Source organism: Chironomus tepperi, unplaced genomic scaffold, assembly GCF_022539635.2.
Source record: "Chironomus tepperi strain 1889 unplaced genomic scaffold, CSIRO-AGI_Ctep_v1 contig_85, whole genome shotgun sequence".
NCBI lineage: Eukaryota > Metazoa > Arthropoda > Insecta > Diptera > Chironomidae > Chironomus > Chironomus tepperi.
The window spans coordinates 7,200,891-7,220,260 of NW_027226207.1; the positions used below are offsets into that span (position 1 = coordinate 7,200,891).

General features: G+C 31.6%; 1 protein-coding gene across 5 annotated transcripts in view; it reads left to right on the forward strand.

Moving 5' to 3' along the window:
* The window catches only part of LOC139086341 (CD151 antigen-like), a 46,898-nt gene that overhangs the window by 8,354 nt on the left and 19,174 nt on the right, over positions 1–19,370 (forward strand). For all 5 annotated transcript variants that reach the window (XM_070634765.1, XM_070634761.1, XM_070634764.1 and 2 more), the window contains one exon: positions 17,617–18,731. In XM_070634765.1, coding sequence (XP_070490866.1) covers positions 18,507–18,731 — 225 coding nt within the window. In that variant the 5' untranslated portion in view covers positions 17,617–18,506. The remainder of the gene's footprint in view (positions 1–17,616; positions 18,732–19,370) is intronic.

Genomic DNA, 19,370 nt, shown 5'->3' on the forward strand with positions numbered 1-19,370 from the left:
CGCTTAAATCCAGTCACAATTTTGTCTAATAATTAGGACAGGAAATAAGGCTTATAACCTAAAAGTCCCATAAATGCGCCTTAATCCCATCAACCCATCAATTTCCTTACTTATTCTCTTCTAACTCTAAAAACTCTTATTAATTATATTTACTTCTATTTCTGTCATACAGACCCGTTGTCATTCTTAAATTAATCGACTTATTATGTGACTAAATCATATGATTTCATACACGGCATTTAAATGCGATTCAAAAAAAATTCTTAATTCATTTGCCAAATATTTATAATTCATTACGGCATTTGTTGTCGTGAACTCTCTTGAATGTCCAGATTATTTCAGCAAATTTTTAGTGCTTTTTTGCATATTGGGAGGCATTAGATAATGACGTTTAGGTGTAGTCCAAGGGTCAGACACTCCAAGTAAGTTTTACTTGCATATTAAACAACTAGAATCGACAGTTTCTGAATGGAATCAAGGAATCTTATAGTCAGCACATAGCTGCTTTCAGAACATCATATAAAACACCAAACATCATCCTCAAATACCCCCAAAATGACACATTAAGACTACCTCAGACATTTTTAAATAAAAATGATTCAAAGACTTGCTGTTGCGGTGATTAAGCTACTATAAAAAGACTTAAGCGTCGCATTTGAATTACAAATTATTTAATTAATTCTAATATTTATATTGTTTTCCTCGAAAGAGATACGTGAGGGCGTTTAAGTGATGTAGAAACACTTTTGATGGACGTTGAGATTCTTTTTTTGGATTTGTGAAGGGATTTTAGGTGATTTAATTAATTTAATATGGGTGGACATGATGTGAATTTATGGGGAAATAAATTAAGTAAAATTTTGAAATTTTTCTATGTCAGTTCCACGAGTCTGCCTACTTATGTCTCTAAAATCTTAAATTATTTGCTTTCTCTGCTTTAACTTACCCACAAATGCTCTAATTTAATTAGAATAATCCACAAAAATTCAAATTTCAATCAGCACTTAACATTCCCTGCCAAATTTTAAGCCTCAAATCCAAAAATTACGACCAATTAATGCTTTCTCTATAATCACTTAATAGCCCGACTTTGAAAATTCCATCAATATTTGGATCATTCATGAGAACATTTCACGAATCTATCTCTATTATGGTAATCAAGTCATTTACATCTACCCACAAAATGTTGAAATTTATATACTTTTTGTGGTCTGCTCTTTTCTTAAGAAGTTGACAAAAAAAGAACATTTCCTTTTATTTACGTCATTTGAATGAGATTCGCTTTTGATGTTTTTTTTGTATTATTGGAACTAACAAGAGTGTGTTCTTTTGTCCATAAATTACCATTGTTGACTCAACGATACTCGTCATTTGATATTTTGCTAATGAATTTGATGGATGTTATGAGAATTCGCGGAAATGAAGGTGACTGGATGGATGGAGAAGATGTTGAAGGGTTTGATGTCCAAAGATAGTGAGACAACCTGCTTAGCAGGTAAAGTGACCGGTTTTAGATACCGTGTTGGTCTTTTTGTACCAGGAAAGCTTGCTTTTTGCCTGTTAGGGATAAATGGAGGCTGACACTGTTTTTTAGGGAATGCTTAAATCACAATAAAGTATATGAGTTAGGAATAGCCAAAAAATGTGCTCAAATTGGGAACATTCTTAAGATCTAGTCAAAATCAAGACACAGTTGACGATACCCCGATCGACACATATTGAAAAAATGTGTCGCCACTCGTCGCCGTGGTGGCAACATTTCAATATGTGCCGATCGGTTACAGACCAAATTACGATCCACGACCTCAATTACATTAGATGTCACCTGAAGTTCATTCCATAATTCTCCCAAAATCACCATAAGAGCTCAATTCTCATACGTTAACGAAACAATAATTAGATTATCGTGATCATCGGCTTTATTTCCCATCCACTTGATGTGATTGATGACTTTTGTATTGCGTTCATTACCTTTTAATTCTTATAATTCAAAATCTTCAATCCCCAGACTCTATAATTCATCAATTCACTGCAAAAAAAGACGCGAGACGGTGAAGCAATTTAAGTCAACGAACAAAGAAGATGAAAAGCATCAATATTTATGTACTTTTTTTTCTGTATTTTAATGACCTACGATACTTGTACAAATGTTTCACACATGTAGATACATAAAAAATGTAGAGCAACTCGACCTGCAAATCGACATGCTGTGAAATATTTTTTAATATTTTTACAGATGCACATCAATCCACAACTGACAACTTCTGTCGAGTATGATGTAGATAGAAAAAAAGTGTGCATCGACGAGAATTTCAAGACAATTAATTAAATATAATGAACTTCTCATGAATAATACAAACAGACTAATTACCTTAGGTAATTTATCATGGATGGTAATGAGGAATCATCAGCAATTGCTGAGGGTTTTAAATTTCTTAGTAGCTACAGCTAGTCATTGTTTTAATGCGAAGATGTCACAGTTGTTGAGGTAATGAGGCGGAATGGTGGTGTGGATGTGGTCTGTTTGTAGTTACTCATCATTACGGTCATTTTAGCGGATTTAATTAGAAATCTGTTTAGTTGCCAGATGTAGCTTTGTGTCGGTCTGGTCAGGATTTGCTAACCAAAGGTTCTCGAAATTGTATTCTCGAGATACAAATAGCCAACCGTGTGGCTACATCGTTGAACGCTACTGCCAAGTAGCCGATGCATGATTCTAATTATACAATTAGTTTCCCAGCCGTAAATTCAACATTACAATATGTACCAATCGACAGAACTTCAAAAGTTACAAGATATCATTCACCAACAAACGCCAAAATTTCTAATAAATTGCATGTCAAAGTGTCTAGCTCCTATCCACACCCATATCACACGAAAAAGATCAAACAGTAATGCTGATACATTTTTCTTTCAAATATTTACATGAAGTAAGAAGAAAACCTTGATTTAGAATTAATAAAAACAAAAGAACCGATTAGATGAAATACATACACTAGATACACATTTCGACTTTAAGTCTCAAGGTCGACATTTGGAATAGTTTGTGCGTAAGAACTTCAAACTAAATTAGAAATGATTTTTTAATCCAAAATTTATTTGTTTTTGCTTAATTCCTTTACATTCCAAGATCGCTTCCAGTTGTGTTAAATCTGATCTATTTATAGTACAGCCATAGTCATCACAGATGATTTTCATTATAATATTATTGAGATCCAACCAAAAAATTTCTCTTTTACAAAAAAGTCAATCGACTGAATTCAAATAAAATAACTGGCACAACCATCCCACTCACTTATGCATGAAAAATGAGATTTTTATTTTGTAAATGCATTCATCGTGAACATCATCATCGACTTTTTCTTTTGTTATCTCCATTAAATTGGATATTAAATTAAAAATCCACATGCTGTGCTTGTTAACATAAATTAATTAATCATGAAAAAAAGCAGCATTTGGATGAAATTTTTTGGTGGCTCGAGTAATTCGGTAGTGGATGAAGTTAGAAAACAATGGATTTTTATGATGCTATTTAGAGATTTATAGGTGTTGTATCAGAATTTATAGTATATCTGGGCACTTGGAATTGGGAATTGGCAAGCGATATTCAGATATAAAGGTAGTTTTAGGCGACGTCTATCTAGACGGAGCTGTTGATAGAGATAGTATTGAAGCTGCCGTTCTTCAGCCCTAGTTAACTAGACAAATGGACCCTTATGGCGCCATACTAGGGCTGATTACTAATTTTTCCAAAATTATCCCAATTCCATGAAAATCACATAAATTCGTCATTATTTTCCATTCCCAGAAAACTCATAAAAACAACTAAAAGCTATTAAGTCATAAAATTCTCTCAAAACTCAACTTCCATCTCATTTTGCATCCCGTCGTGCATAGCAGAAACATGATAGTCACTCATTTCCAGATTCATACTCTTTTCTGGCTTCTGCTAAAATTATTCTTAATGTGAAGAAAAAAAGTCAGACTTTAAGTTAAATAAATTTATTGGCATGTGCATTAATTTCCCATGTAATCGAATAATTTAAAAAAGATTATAGCTGAACCTTCATTGAGAATGAATTAAGATGGAATAAAAAAATTTCACATGATCCATGCATGGATATCGCGCGAAATGCAATCAGAATGAATGAAACCATAAAACAGGTTCTTTTTAATGCTCATTCTTTCATTTACTTCCTTCTTTTTTTGTTATATGCTGCATACCGAATAAAATGCGTGTGTGTATCTCGTGCGATTCTCATACATTTTAGGTATTGAGTTATTTATTTAGAAAAAAAGGAATTATTATTAAATGCACTATATCCATATATTTTGTGTGCGCTGTCTCAGATAACTATAGCCGATCGCTATTGACTGTGTTTTCACACTCATTCATATCGCGACTATATATGGCCATTGGAGAGCAAAAAAATATTTAATGAAACAGGAACAGCATCAATTGAAATTTATAGCGGTAATGGAGGTTTATGATAACACTGTGTAATGTTAAATGATATTGGGTGTTTGTGGCGTTTCATGCGAATTTACTTTGTGGATATGTTTCAAGGAAATATCAATTTAATAATTATATTTTATGTTTCTGTGCTGTTTTGGGTGATCGATGGTGATTATGTGGCTTGAGAATGGCTGTGGTGTTTTATGGGATAGTGAAGGGCATTATGGGATGGAAGATGATGATATTAAGGCTCGGAATGAAGCCTGAGGACGGGACATGGCGATTTGATGCCGGATATATGCCTAGTTTGACATAACCTTACTTAGAGCTAGATAAAATTCGAAATCGACTCGGACTTTGTATGGAAAAGTCGACTCAAATCTATTCGAATCCATACAAACTTTGAGTAGACTTCAAGCTCTGCGATTGACTCCTTAGAATTTATTGCCAATCTATCGACACCAAATCAAGTCAAACTAATCCAAATTCCGTCCAAACATTCCAACAAAATAAACATCATCGCCACAAAAAAACAACATCAAATTCGCTTTAAATTCAAATTCCACTTAATAATCACATCCAGATGGCTTTAGCGATCGATTTCCAGAAAACCAATAAACTTTACTAACAATAATTGCTCGTTCATTGACTTCACATTAAGAATATTATTTCGAAATATGAATACAAAAAAGTACAACAAGCCAATTATTTTCCTTTGAAAAATTCACCAGACACACAGAAACAAAATTGTTCTGTATCATATTTAAATGCGGAGAATTTATGCCTCCCAATAAAAATAATGTTTTCTTTGTCAAACAACATTGGGGATTGTTTGGGAATGATGGTTAGTATGAAATTGTGATTGTTGGTAGCATGTTGACGTCTATATTGAGAGGAACTACAAACTTGTGAGCTTTCTGCATTTTATATTGATTTTGACATTCTGTAACTACTTATAGCCGCTAGGGTATTTTACTAAATTTTATACAAAAAACCCAGAAACCAAAAGAGATTAAAATAAAAGATTTGGCCAGTGTCTGGTTAGTTGAAACTGATTTTGCCATGAATTATTTATCAAGCTGACATAGCAGATTAGAACCAACCCCTTGAAGACTTTACTGCAGTACCAGCAACATCAAAGATGCAACCTTGAACTACTTTGCTCTACTGAAAGGTCTACTTGACGTCATTGCCTGACTAATCTCCCCATTTCTATTAAATTCTAAAAATATTCTTCATTATACAAAGTTCCTATAAAAATTCTGCAAACTGTCAAAAACCAACTCGCGATTAATCATTCCGCTCTAGAAAAAAGCACACACAAAAAAAAAGTAACAGTTTCAATATCGCATGTATCGATTTCCATAAGCAAACATTGATCTCATTTTAATGGCACACAAATTTTTTTTTTTAGCCATTGATGTTTTGTTGGACGTACAATAATAAAAATAATAAACTAAACTGTGAAATTATTTTTTTTGTGTTTGTTTGTACAAAAAAAAGAGCTGTGAACAGTGATTAATGGTTATTCTATGCTATACCCTTGAGCCAAAATGGAAAGATTTTCGCCAGACTTTTTTTGTCCGTCCGATTTTGCCAGATTTTTGCAAGATATTGGACGATTTTTTTTCGCACGAAAAACTCCGTCCGATTTTGAAAGATTTTTGGACGATATTGCAAGAAAAAAAATCTTGCATTTTCTGGCAAAAATCTGACGAATCTTATATGTCCGACTTTTGCCAGAATTTGCCAGACATAATTTTTGATAAAACGTCCGAAATATCTTCCAGTTTTCGGTCCGATTGTGCAAGATAAATCTTTCAAAAATCGGATGAAAAAGTCTTTCGAATATCTGACAGAAATTGAAAGATTCTTGAACGATTTTGCCAGATATTTTTTGAATTTTTTTTGAAATTTTTAGAAAATCTTATAAGTTATAAATTTTTGATTTGAACCAGATTATGCCGTACATTTTTTTACTAGATTAACTAGAAGTAGAGATTTCGGTGTCTCGTTATTAAATTAACTTGATTTTAAACCCAAAATTATTTGATTATTAGATGACTATATTGCATAAAGGGAATTCGACAACCAGCTTCCAATCTCGATTCTTTATCTAGATTATGATATAGAATTAAAAAACAAACTAATTACAAATTATTGATAACGCCATACGTTAAAAAAACCAACTTCCGAATCTTAACAAATTCAATTCATTCACATATGAACAAGAACTGAATAAAATACACTTAAACTAAACATTTTGAAAATGTAAAAAAATTTTTTTTTTCAATAAGTACATGATAAATTTAATTCGAAAAGTTAAAATCAAAATATAACTATAATTCATACTTGAAATTCATTAGTAACTTATATATGTCTTTTGCCATACATAAAGTTATATAATTTCAGATAGCGGTAGCTCAGCGGTTAAGTGTAGGACATCAAACAATTTTCAAATCAAGCGATCCACGGTTCGAATCCCAAGACAAATCTGGCTTAATCTGGCAAAAATCGGACGAGTATAAAAGGTTTTAAAAAGATTAATAAGCTTGTGAAGTATATGAGAAAAAGAAAAAAAAGTTGGGAAAAATATAATTTTTAAAATTTTTTAATTAAAAATCTTGCAATATCTTCCAAAATCTGGCAAAAATCGTCCATAACTTGTATGCAAGTTGATCAAGTTATGGACGATTTGTCTGGCAAAATCTTTCAAAAATCGGACCGACAAAAAAAATCGGTCCGATTTATAGCTGTTTTCTTGCATTGTCGTGCAGTTAAGGATTTTCAATGTATGGAAAATCTTGCAAAGTCTGGCAAAAATCGTTCTCGGACAAAAATCTTGCATTCGAATTCTGGCAATATCGTCCAAAAATCTTGCCATTTTGGCGCTAGGGTAACACCATAAAAAATTGAGCTGACGACGTTTAATTAAAATTAATAAAATAGAAAAACTCGCACAGTATAGTTACAACATTATGATATATGGTCAGTGCTTTGTAATAATCCATAATGGGAGTTAATAGAGCGTTTTTTTGGGTTTGTGTGATCTATGGGAAGTTGGGTATTAGGGGGAATTCGGATGAATCAGATGTGAACTATTCAGAGTTGGCAATTAATCGACGTCAATAGACCCAAGGCCCACGAATATCATCTGCCATGGGCAGTCAGTTGCCAACTCTGGAACTTTTTCGCCCAAAAAATTCAATAAATTCTTCCAAAATTCCCCTCAAAGATCACAATAACAATTTATTCACAGAATATCCACAAATTCTTCCTAAAAGTCATCAAAAACCAACTTCCATAAAGTCATTTCTAAAGCCATTTTCTTCAATGTCTTTTCATAAGAAATCAATCACACATTTCAGTGCCTCGCATTGTTCCTCATTCTCACAATACTCCAACGTGCTCCGCAACAATGAAATCTTTTGAATCATGACAGAAAAAGAAGACAGTCAGGCGTTTGACTTCATGAGAACCGGAAAATTTCTTTTTTTTTCGGCAATTTTATGCTGCATAAATTGATGTTGGATACTCTTTTTTGGGAGAGATTCGATGCATAAAATTCTGAGATTATCTCATAAACACGATAAAATATATCACTATAATTATGTCTAGTCGAAAGGCATTTACATTATGTTGAGCATCAATTTTAAGGTTCAAAATGTAATAAATTACTATCATCAATATGTGCTCGAACCTTTAAAAATGTAATATTTTAATATAGTGTAATTTATGCTGTTAAATTTACATATTTTTCGTCATACTTATTTATGATAATGGCTATGGAAGTTGGGATTTTGAAGTTAAAAGAGCTGATGTCTTGAGGTATTGAAGTTTAGGTCGGGAATGTGCTTAACTTTCAATTTTACTCAATTTTAAGCTATTTCTAAGCATTAATATATCTAAAACCCTACAAATTCCATCTATAAACTCCACCGGAACCACATCAAACAGCCTCTCCAACTCCTACTGATTATAACATCAAGTTCACATCCAATTTATATTATGATGCATTAATCACTCACTTATGACATATTTACGAGCAAAATATTACATTAATCACAACTGAATGCACAGCGACATCATTTTGACAACTTTATGCACTTACTACAAAAATATAATCATCTTAAAAGCTTTATTATGTCTAGTAAATGAAACGGCAAGTCGGCAAGTTTTCCTTCAAACCGCTTCTCAAATGCCGACTTTATGCAATACTTGAAGCAGAAATAACGTCAATAAGTTGCAAAAAATGAGAATTAAATAAGCAAACAAAAATGTGAGAATGAGATGAAAAATAAATTTGCAATAATTTGATTAAGCAACAGAAATAGTGATTTTTTGACAACAGATTTGGATGTAGTCAGGGGAGCAGGGATGGAAACCCCTAAAAAAATTCAAAATTTGATTCTAATCTAGAAAAAATGTTCCAAAATTCAACCTTAACCTAGAAAAATTCTAAAATTTGACCCGAACCTAAAAAAATTCCAAAATTCAACCCTAACTTAAAAAAAAATCCAAAATTTGGCTTTAACCTAGAAAAATAATTCCAAAATTCAACCCTAACCTAGAATACTATTCTTAAATTCGACCCTTACCTAGAAAAATTCCCAAAATTATACCCTTACCTAGAAAAATATTCCGAAATTAAATCCTAACCTAGAAATATATTCCAAAATTCAATCCTAACCTAGAAAAAGTTTTAAAATTCAATCCTAACCTAGAAAAATTCAAAAATTTAGCCCTAACCTAGAAAAAATTTCAAAATTCAGCCCTAACCTCGAAAATAATTCCAACCACTAGACCCTAACCTCAAAAAAAATTCCAAAATTAGACCCTAACCTCAAAAAACTCACCAAAACCATCCTTAACCCATCAAAAACCACTTCATACATCCCTGACTCAATTCATAATGACTAATAAACATTTCCAGTGGCAATAAACATGTCACGATCAAGTCACGATAATACACGCGACAAACATTTGCAATACTATAACATTATAGCTTAATCGAAAGTAGTTTCTAATTAGAATATTCATAAGTAATGCTTAATCATCAGCATTTAATTAACCCATACTTATCGTGTGAGTGAATTATAGCACAAAATTCCATTCTGAATATAAAGTAAGTCATTATTCATACATAACGGTCAATGTCAACTGATAACCTTTTCGTATGCGGTTGACATGGAAATTTTGACAAGAGCACTTGAAGTTCGGATTGTGATTTAAAATTGAAATCAATCAAAAATGATAATTTTGACGATCTTCACACTGTGGTGACATTGAATTTGCAAATAATTTGATTTTGTGATGTTTATTGAGTTTGAGGATGTTGTTGTGTGTCTGGAGATTTAAATTGAATTACAAAGTGTTTTGTGAGATGATTGTTGGATGTTTTCCAGATTGTAGAGCAAATATTGTGGAGGAAATGATGTTGTTTGTGGGATTTTTTTGTTATTATGTAACTTTGTTGTGTCTGGTTGGGTATCAGGATCAGTTTTAATCGTTTAAAGTGTTTTTGAATGCCTAAATGCAGAAAATCTCAGTTTTAGACGTCAAAGTGGTCCAAAAACAGTAGTCAAGAAGATTTTACTTCCTTACTTACTTTGTTGGTCATGCAGATCAGTTATTATCCATGTCCTCCCTTAGGTTGTGTCTGAATCAGGCTCTATCGCTGATATCCGCTTGCCAATTATCGATCCCAAGTGCATTATCATCTCTATCGACTGCGTCGTTGCATATCAAGGTGATTTCTAGCTGTTTTATCGTTTGATTACATTCTGTCGTTAACAAAGTGAATGAGCTATGATTCAACGACTGTCTTGTACCTTTCGGGACTTGAACCAAATGGAAAAGAGGTAAGAAATGTGTTTTGTGGCCTGTAGTCAAGCTAAAAGCTAGATCTATGCTTTAATTTGACTAATATTGGCACCACACCTGCTTCATTGGAGAGTTAAGTTCAAAATCTCTTCAAATTCTAATTCATCTATAATCGAGGACGACTTGAGAATTTTCTGGAGATTGAAAACAGTTATTAAGAGTTCTTCCTGGGTAGTCTCGGGCTAGGTCTCAGTTTAGAGTATTTGTCGATAAATCATGAAATTTAAATAAAACACAAGGCAACCAAATTGCAATTTTTATGACTGTTAAAATGAGAATTGGCACTTGGCTGCCATGAACAATTTATGCCGATCGAGAATATAAGCATAACCTCAGAAATTTAAAAAACAAAACATCCTCAAGGAACTCACAAAAACTCATCCCAACTCTCATACTCAACAATTTAAAATTCATTTTCTTTCAATTACTGATTATCAATTTTTAACAGAATCCGCCCAATAAAGCAGCATTTTCTTATTTTTTGCACAGCCAATTTAATGCTCAATAGAACAAAAAATTCCTTCATTCTCTTCATTTTACCAACAATTTTTATACGCCGCATAGCATCAAACTCACATCATAAATATCATATTTCAACATACTTAGAAAATATGCTCGCTTCCCTATCATCAGCATTACATTTCAATTTCTTCTTACTTCAATAAAAAGTTACAAAACAAAATAATAAAAAAAAGTCGTGAGAAATAAATATTCTTGAGATATGTGAAGTGCCTCTTCATTAAGAGTCTGTGTGCAAAGAAGAAGCCACTCGTTTATAATTTTACTTCCTATGCAGTCTTTTTGTTAACATTATTTTCAAAGATCTTACCTTAGAGCAGTGCTGGGCAACATTTTATTCTTATTGCACATTTTGAAGGTTAGTCTCTACCGTAACTGCACACAGCATACGGATCATAGCATTTCCAATCATTTTGGAGCACCGCATCACACAGATTCCCCATCACTGCCTTAGAGGAACGATTCGAGTCAATAAATTAGGTAGCTTACATTCCATTATAATCAAAAGACATTACAGCCTAAGGGTATTGTACATTAATGATAGAAAATGACGAAAATTGCAGTATAATATGTTTTTATTCAGTCTTGGGGGTATGAAGTATGATATCTGATATCATACAGGCATTAACAAAAATAATAATGCAATTTTGTGGAATGTGAATGATTTTGTTGAGATTGAATCAGGAAATGTTTAAGGAGATTTGTGACTTTATCTAATGTTCAAGGTTATTTGAAGTGATGAATAATTTGGAATTGAATGGAAGTGTGAACCGAATTTAGTGACTGCTACGGATTCTCTTAAAACAGACTCTTATGCATTTTTTTTATCCTATAATCACTTCTTGTCCACAATAAAACATCCAATCAGGCAAAAAGTCAAACAAAACATACCAAAAAAAAATTAGCTTTCAAAGCCATCGCAAGCTCTTTTAAAAGTTAAATTACAAAAAGTGGTCAGTAAAAGAAAATAAAGTTGTGTGTCATAAAATTAGATTACAGACAATAAAATCGCAGACTTGCTTCCGTTGTTTGCGTTTATTTGGTTTGAAATAAAAAGGTAATAAACGAGATTTGATTGTTGTGGATAAAAGGTTGTTAATTTAATTAATTGGGGTGAAAATTGTTGATGGTTGAGGAATTTTTGAGGTGTTTTGGTGAGTTTTGGAGGGATTTTTTGGGAGTTTAGGGGGAATTTATTAGAAAAGCACATGGATAATTGGCAAATATGGTGATATTGAAGTCTTTTTCATCCTTGCTAGGCTCCTCGTGCTGGATTCTTGAATATATTCTTGGATACACAAGGAAACAACCTCAAATTTACCCAAGAAACCGGTCAATAATGATATAATTATTTAAAAGTGACTTTATAGACTCCAAATATGTTCCAATGATCATCTAGTCAAATTATCTTTAGCACAGATTATCTCCTTACATTCCTTAGAAGGACTTAACTGCCATTAACTTCTTTTCCCAACAACTTGATCAATTTACAGCACTTTCCATAGTTTTCCTCCTTAAAAATACCAAAAACTATCACAAAATCAATCAAAATCCTGTCAATATATTGCAATATTTCAAAAAAAAAGTTCTAATTCCTGTGGCATGTAACAATATTTATTATTTTTACAAAAACATTAATCAAACAGCAGCAAAAAGTTATGATCAATCAAAAAACATTCAATAATGAACAGAACATAGAAAATAAATTCCACAGCCCCAACATGCAAGCTGTCTACATAAACAAACTGAATGTTCTCTGCACGTGTGCTAATTTAAGGACGTAGGTGTCGCATAAATAATTTTTTTTCGTAAACTGTAAATTCTCTTGTTCTGATTCTGAACTTGATTTCTGTTTTCATATTTCCTGAATTAATTTTTGAAGCGCGTTTGACTTGTTTTATTAAATTATTGTCATATTGGAATTTGAATACAAAAAGGTGATAATGGAAATTTACCTTAAAAATCGTGTAAAATTAATATGCAAAAATATTTTTGGTGTCTTTGACTTGGATGTTGTGTTGTGAATTGGTTAGACGTTCATTGACTTGGTTTTGGTGAATGATTTGCTTGGTTTGAGTTGGGGGAATTGGCATTCTTATCTGTCTAATGGTGAGGTGTAGCTGCTGCTGTAAATTGTCATAATTTTACCATACTTAATTCGCTGCACGGACAGATCCATTGCTTTCCTTAGTTTGCGTCTGAAACTGGCTCCATCACTGGCAACCGTTTGTCAATAACCGATGCCAACTGCATTACTTTCTTTATCGATTGTACTAGTCATCAACTGGACATTAACTTGCCATTCCATTCCGCAGTCATTCCAATCTTCAAAATTTTAATAATGAGACCACCAAACTACATTTTCTAAATCATTTAATCCACTCACCAATCATCCAAATCTACAGATTATCAATAAATTTCTATCCACATCCATTATTCAAATTACTTCTTTTCGGATAACCAATGCACCCAAGATATGCATCAATATGTGCAGCTAATTGATTGTAAATTAAAAACGTGAGATTCATATTAATAGCTTCATGGTTGATAATTTTATGGAATCTACTTAATATTCAGCTCTCGTTTTACAATTTTAAAGATGTCATGAATAAATTTGGTGATTTATAATTTATGAGCTCATTAGTTGATGTAGCTGATTGTAGAGATGGAAAAGAATAAAATAAAAAAAATTGGAGATACGTTTTGGGAAATTGGAATAAGAACTAATCATGCATATCCAGATATTGGATCAATTAACCAACTTATGGTATTCGTATTACTTAACATCTAAAGCTGACTATATCCAGCTCTAAATCTACTGATTCGTACAATTTCATTCAAATGCCATCAAACATTCACACTATGGGGCAAAATGAAAAAAAAAGGGACATTCACTTTGATTTTTGGACTTTTTGGAATCAAGACTTGAGGGTATTTTTTTCTTATAGTACATATAGCAATAGACTTGCATGCAAAATTTCAGCTCATTTGGTGCTGTTTGGTCGGTTCTGGAGCTGGTTGAAGTTGAAAAATGGTAAAAAAATGGTTTTTTTCACTTCTTGTTTGACTTGAAAAGTTTCATATTTAATTAAAAGATATTGAAAAACGGTTTTTGGTTCCTAATTGTACTATATAAGAGCTTTAATTTGACATAGGACAAGGTTTATATATACTGGGTTTTAGTGGCAGGACTTGAGAAAATGTATGAAAATACCAGTAAAAAAAGCTTCAAGCGTCCGGAAAATATGCTAGTTCTCAAAAGTTTCTCATATAGACCTATTTTTTCATAAAGTACTTACTTTCTACTTTTCAAAACTGAAAAAATATCCAAAATCGGTTGGTACGAACAAAAGTTATTGCATTTTTAGTTTTGGACGAATTTTTTTCTCAAAACTAATATTTCTGAGATGAATTTGGAAGATATCATTTGGAAAAAGTTTTTTAATGTTTTTTAATGTATTTAGTCATTTTAAGAAGACCTGTGAAGAAATTTTTTGAAAAAGTTCAAAACTCTCTGAGTTAGAGGTACATATGCTATTTGACGACTTGACCCTTTTTCTTATCACTAAATCGGCTATAACTTTTACATGCTAAAATATTTTTTAGTTTTGTTTTCTGTTTCTTGTAGATTATTGTAATACCTTTCCAACAATATATAATACATAATAGTTGGAAGTTGTCTTGGTCATGACAACGGACCCTGTTTGTGACTGACCCTTTTCAAAGAAATTTTCAAAAAGGTCATTTCAAAAACTAACACTTAGAAATTAAATAATGTAATTTTTTTGTGTTTTTTAGGTCAAAATATGATAGTTTTGAATCTCAAAACTCAAAAATCTTATTTTGTAAACTTGCTGCAACTTTAGGGGCCTTCACAGGTAATACTCAGGTAGTGTCTCAATTGTCAAATATGAAACTTTTATATTGACTTTTTTTGATTGATATTCAACATTTACACTTATTTTGTGCAAAATATATCAATTTTAAAAAGTTTGGGTCGAAAAAACGTGATTTTTGACTATTTTGTTAAAAACAGGCTAAGGTAGGCCACATTTAAGGCACTCCAGTAGCCACTATGATTAAGTTCTATACATGTTTTATACATATTTATAAAGGTAATAGTAGCACCTAGTAACAACAGAAAACAGAATGCAAAAATATTGGTGCTAAAAAAAGTTATAGTCATTTGAGTGGCCAAAAAAGTGCTCAGGAGGGCAACCAGCATAGGCAAAAACAAAAAAATTCAAAGTTTTAATGAAATTCTTGAAGTTTTTTTAATAAAAATTATTTTTTTGTCATAATAATTCAAAATATTGCATTTTTTGTCAAAATAAACGTAAAATTTTGAATTTATGTGTTTTTGCCTATGCTGGTTGCCCTCCTGAGCACTTTTTTGGCCACTCAAATGACTATAACTTTTTTTAGCACCAATATTTTTGCATTCTGTTTTCTGTTGTTACTAGGTGCTACTATTACCTTTATAAATATGTATAAAACATGTATAGAACTTAATCATAGTGGCTACTGGAGTGCCTTAAATGTGGCCTACCTTAGCCTGTTTTTAACAAAATAGTCAAAAATCACGTTTTTTCGACCCAAACTTTTTAAAATTGATATATTTTGCACAAAATAAGTGTAAATGTTGAATATCAATCAAAAAAAGTCAATATAAAAGTTTCATATTTGACAATTGAGACACTACCTGAGTATTACCTGTGAAGGCCCCTAAAGTTGCAGCAAGTTTACAAAATAAGATTTTTTGAGTTTTGAGATTCAAAACTATCATATTTTGACCTAAAAAACACAAAAAAATTACATTATTTAATTTCTAAGTGTTAGTTTTTGAAATGACCTTTTTGAAAATTTCTTTGAAAAGGGTCAGTCACAAACAGGGTCCGTTGTCATGACCAAGACAACTTCCAACTATTATGTATTATATATTGTTGGAAAGGTATTACAATAATCTACAAGAAACAGAAAACAAAACTAAAAAATATTTTAGCATGTAAAAGTTATAGCCGATTTAGTGATAAGAAAAAGGGTCAAGTCGTCAAATAGCATATGTACCTCTAACTCAGAGAGTTTTGAACTTTTTCAAAAAATTTCTTCACAGGTCTTCTTAAAATGACTAAATACATTAAAAAACATTAAAAAACTTTTTCCAAATGATATCTTCCAAATTCATCTCAGAAATATTAGTTTTGAGAAAAAAATTCGTCCAAAACTAAAAATGCAATAACTTTTGTTCGTACCAACCGATTTTGGATATTTTTTCAGTTTTGAAAAGTAAAAGTAAGTACTTTATGAAAAAATAGGTCTATATGAGAAACTTTTGAGAACTAGCATATTTTCCGGACGCTTGAAGCTTTTTTTACTGGTATTTTCATACATTTTCTCAAGTCCTGCCACTAAAACCCAGTATATATAAACCTTGTCCTATGTCAAATTAAAGCTCTTATATAGTACAATTAGGAACCAAAAACCGTTTTTCAATATCTTTTAATTAAATATGAAACTTTTCAAGTCAAACAAGAAGTGAAAAAACCATTTTTTTACCATTTTTCAACTTCAACCAGCTCCAGAACCGACCAAACAGCACCAAATGAGCTGAAATTTTGCATGCAAGTCTATTGCTATATGTACTATAAGAAAAAAATACCCTCAAGTCTTGATTCCAAAAAGTCCAAAAATCAAAGTGAATGTCCCTTTTTTTTTCATTTTGCCCCATAGTGATTCATCCACAATATTCATCCCAAAGAATTCTGAATCATCAAACAAAAAAACCATTCAATCTCAAATTTTCATTCATAAATCATAACAAGCATGATCTTATGTCACACATGCTATCAATTAAAAACAACGCTGCACATTCTCAAACCATCCAAAAGCGACAAAACAAGAATGAGAATCTTTTGAGCAAAAAAAATAAAATTTTATGAATGAAATTTAAATTTAAATGTACAAAAAAAAATCTTCTTGCTGCCTCGCTTTACAATCACAGAGAGGCAAGAAGAATGAGGCAATAAAGAAGAAATTAAGAATGAAAAGACATACGGTAAAGCAGAGAACATTTATTGCTCACGATGATGATGATGTGAATGGGATATAAAAAAAAAGAAGTTCCATTATCTTAAAAGCATATATTGGTTATATGTTCGAAATGTCCATTGAACGTAGCCAACATCTCAACAAATTATCACATCAATTAGTGTACTAATGAGCAATAACTTGCTGAGTTCAAGGGTATAACGTGATATGAATTGACATTTAAATACATAAAACGTGTTGGATGTGTCACGTTTGAAAGTTCTTATAGTGCTACAAATTAATGAATAATTGGAGTTGAAATTCTATTTGAAATTTTTAGAAGTCTGATTGGTACATAATGAAATGTTGGAACTAAGGTGTCAAGATGATATATTTAGTAGCAAATGGTGACCAAATAGTGAATTTACTCCTTTTTGGCAACTAACTGCAACTTAGCTTTAAGTACATTGATGTGTTGGGTACTGTGCCCTAATAGACTTGTTTATGGTCGTCGGCGTTGCTTTCACTTGCTGGAATCCCTTAAATTCGACAACATGTCCGCCAGAGTCACGTCCACAAGTGGTTTGATTTTTTGCATTTCCATGCTGTATGCCTTACAAACTCGTCATCCTTATAACAAAATTCCTTAATAAAAATCCATCAAATTCCATAAAAATTATTCAAAAATTCAATAAAACTAAAATTTCATCTTTTTCTTATTCTCATTCTAGAAATCAACAATAGAACCATCACAGAACTATCAACCTATCGCCTTATTCTTGTTAACATCATTCACATCAAAAAAGAAGGAATTCCAATTCTATTCAGAACGAGACAACAATTTCTGAACTTAGACAACAACTATTTTATATTAAAATAAGAAAACAAAACAAAAAAATCAGCTTGGACAAGGCAGCAAATCATGTAAAATTGAGAATGTGATAGAGAAGAATTAAGATTGAGGCAATTGTTGGACGATTGAATGCCAATAAAGTGAAATCATCGTTTAAGAAAATTCATTGAGTGATTTAACACGGATTGTTATGAAAAGTGCAATGGACTGTAGAGTGGACTAGTGTGGGTGGAATAGTGAATAATAGTTGAATTTTGGGTCATTGTTCTTGTGTGTTGTTTGGGGACTTTAGTGATCTTCTCAATTTTAAACAATTTTCCAATCAACAATAATCATCATTATCATTATCAGCGATGCCTGAACTCCACTAAATGCAATAAACAGTAACAAGAACCGCATGAAAGAAAACAAGAACAAGGAACGAAAAAAAAAGACAAGAGACACAGTTGTTAATAATTCCAATCTGACAACGAAAAATGCACAGCAATGTGATGGAATAAAGAGTATATTGACAATGCATGAAGCCACTCAATTGCACAACTGTGGTTAAAGTAAAAAAAATAAAATTGTTAAGTGAATTAACGCAGAAATTCTTGTTTAACCACAATATCATGTATTTTTCTGTTTCCAATTGAATGGGAATAAGAAAGACTCATTGTGAATTTTTAAAAAGTATGCTTGTTACCTTTTTGTGAGAAAGGAAAGTGCACAGGCAATTATAAGTGTATACGACAAGAATATATCGGTTATAAATAATAAGAAAGTGCAATGGCACCAAATAAATCAGCCAAGAATGGCACAGCCAACAAGAATCATAACAATAATAATAACAACAATAACTATCAAAAGAATGGCGAGAATGGTAAGGAGAATCTAAAAAAGAAACAGACGCAAAAACAAATCAAAGTCAAGAAACCAAAGACACGTGATTCCGATTGCTGCAGCATAAATTTTATCAAATATGTGCTGATTATTGTTGATATAGTCTTCTTTGTGAGTATTTTTTGGAATTTTAACATTTATTGTGAATTGATTGTTTACGTTTTGAGTTTGAATCTTAAGAGTCATTTTTCATGAGATTGGCATATTCCCAAAGCTTCAAACTTTCCAAATTTGCTTGCTCCGAACCAATAATCATAAATATACTCAATTTTCCCTAATTTTATCAAATTTAATGCAAATTATTCATCTCCAAAAACTCAAAGTGGAAAATCCACATGAAAATAAATAATCTAATCCAATATCATTAATGTTCAGTAAAATACAACCATATACCCATCTATAACCGATAATCTTTAAAAATATCAACAAAATTGGACATAAACATCGTAGATTATCCAAAAACTAACCACAATATTGACCATTAATCCCATGAATTTTAAATTATTTAAACAATAAATTTTAAAAGCATTTCTGTTGACGATGATCTACAAAATTATATACTCAGCCCACTGGTAATCATAAATATTATTGGATATTCACCTATCTATAATTTATATATCGATAATATCAATTTGCTATTAAATCATGCGACTTCCTATTTTAGACAATTTTTTTGATTTCCATTGAGGTCATTCACAAGTGACGACAAGCATGTTGCACTATAATTTGTCTATAATAATAATAAATAAT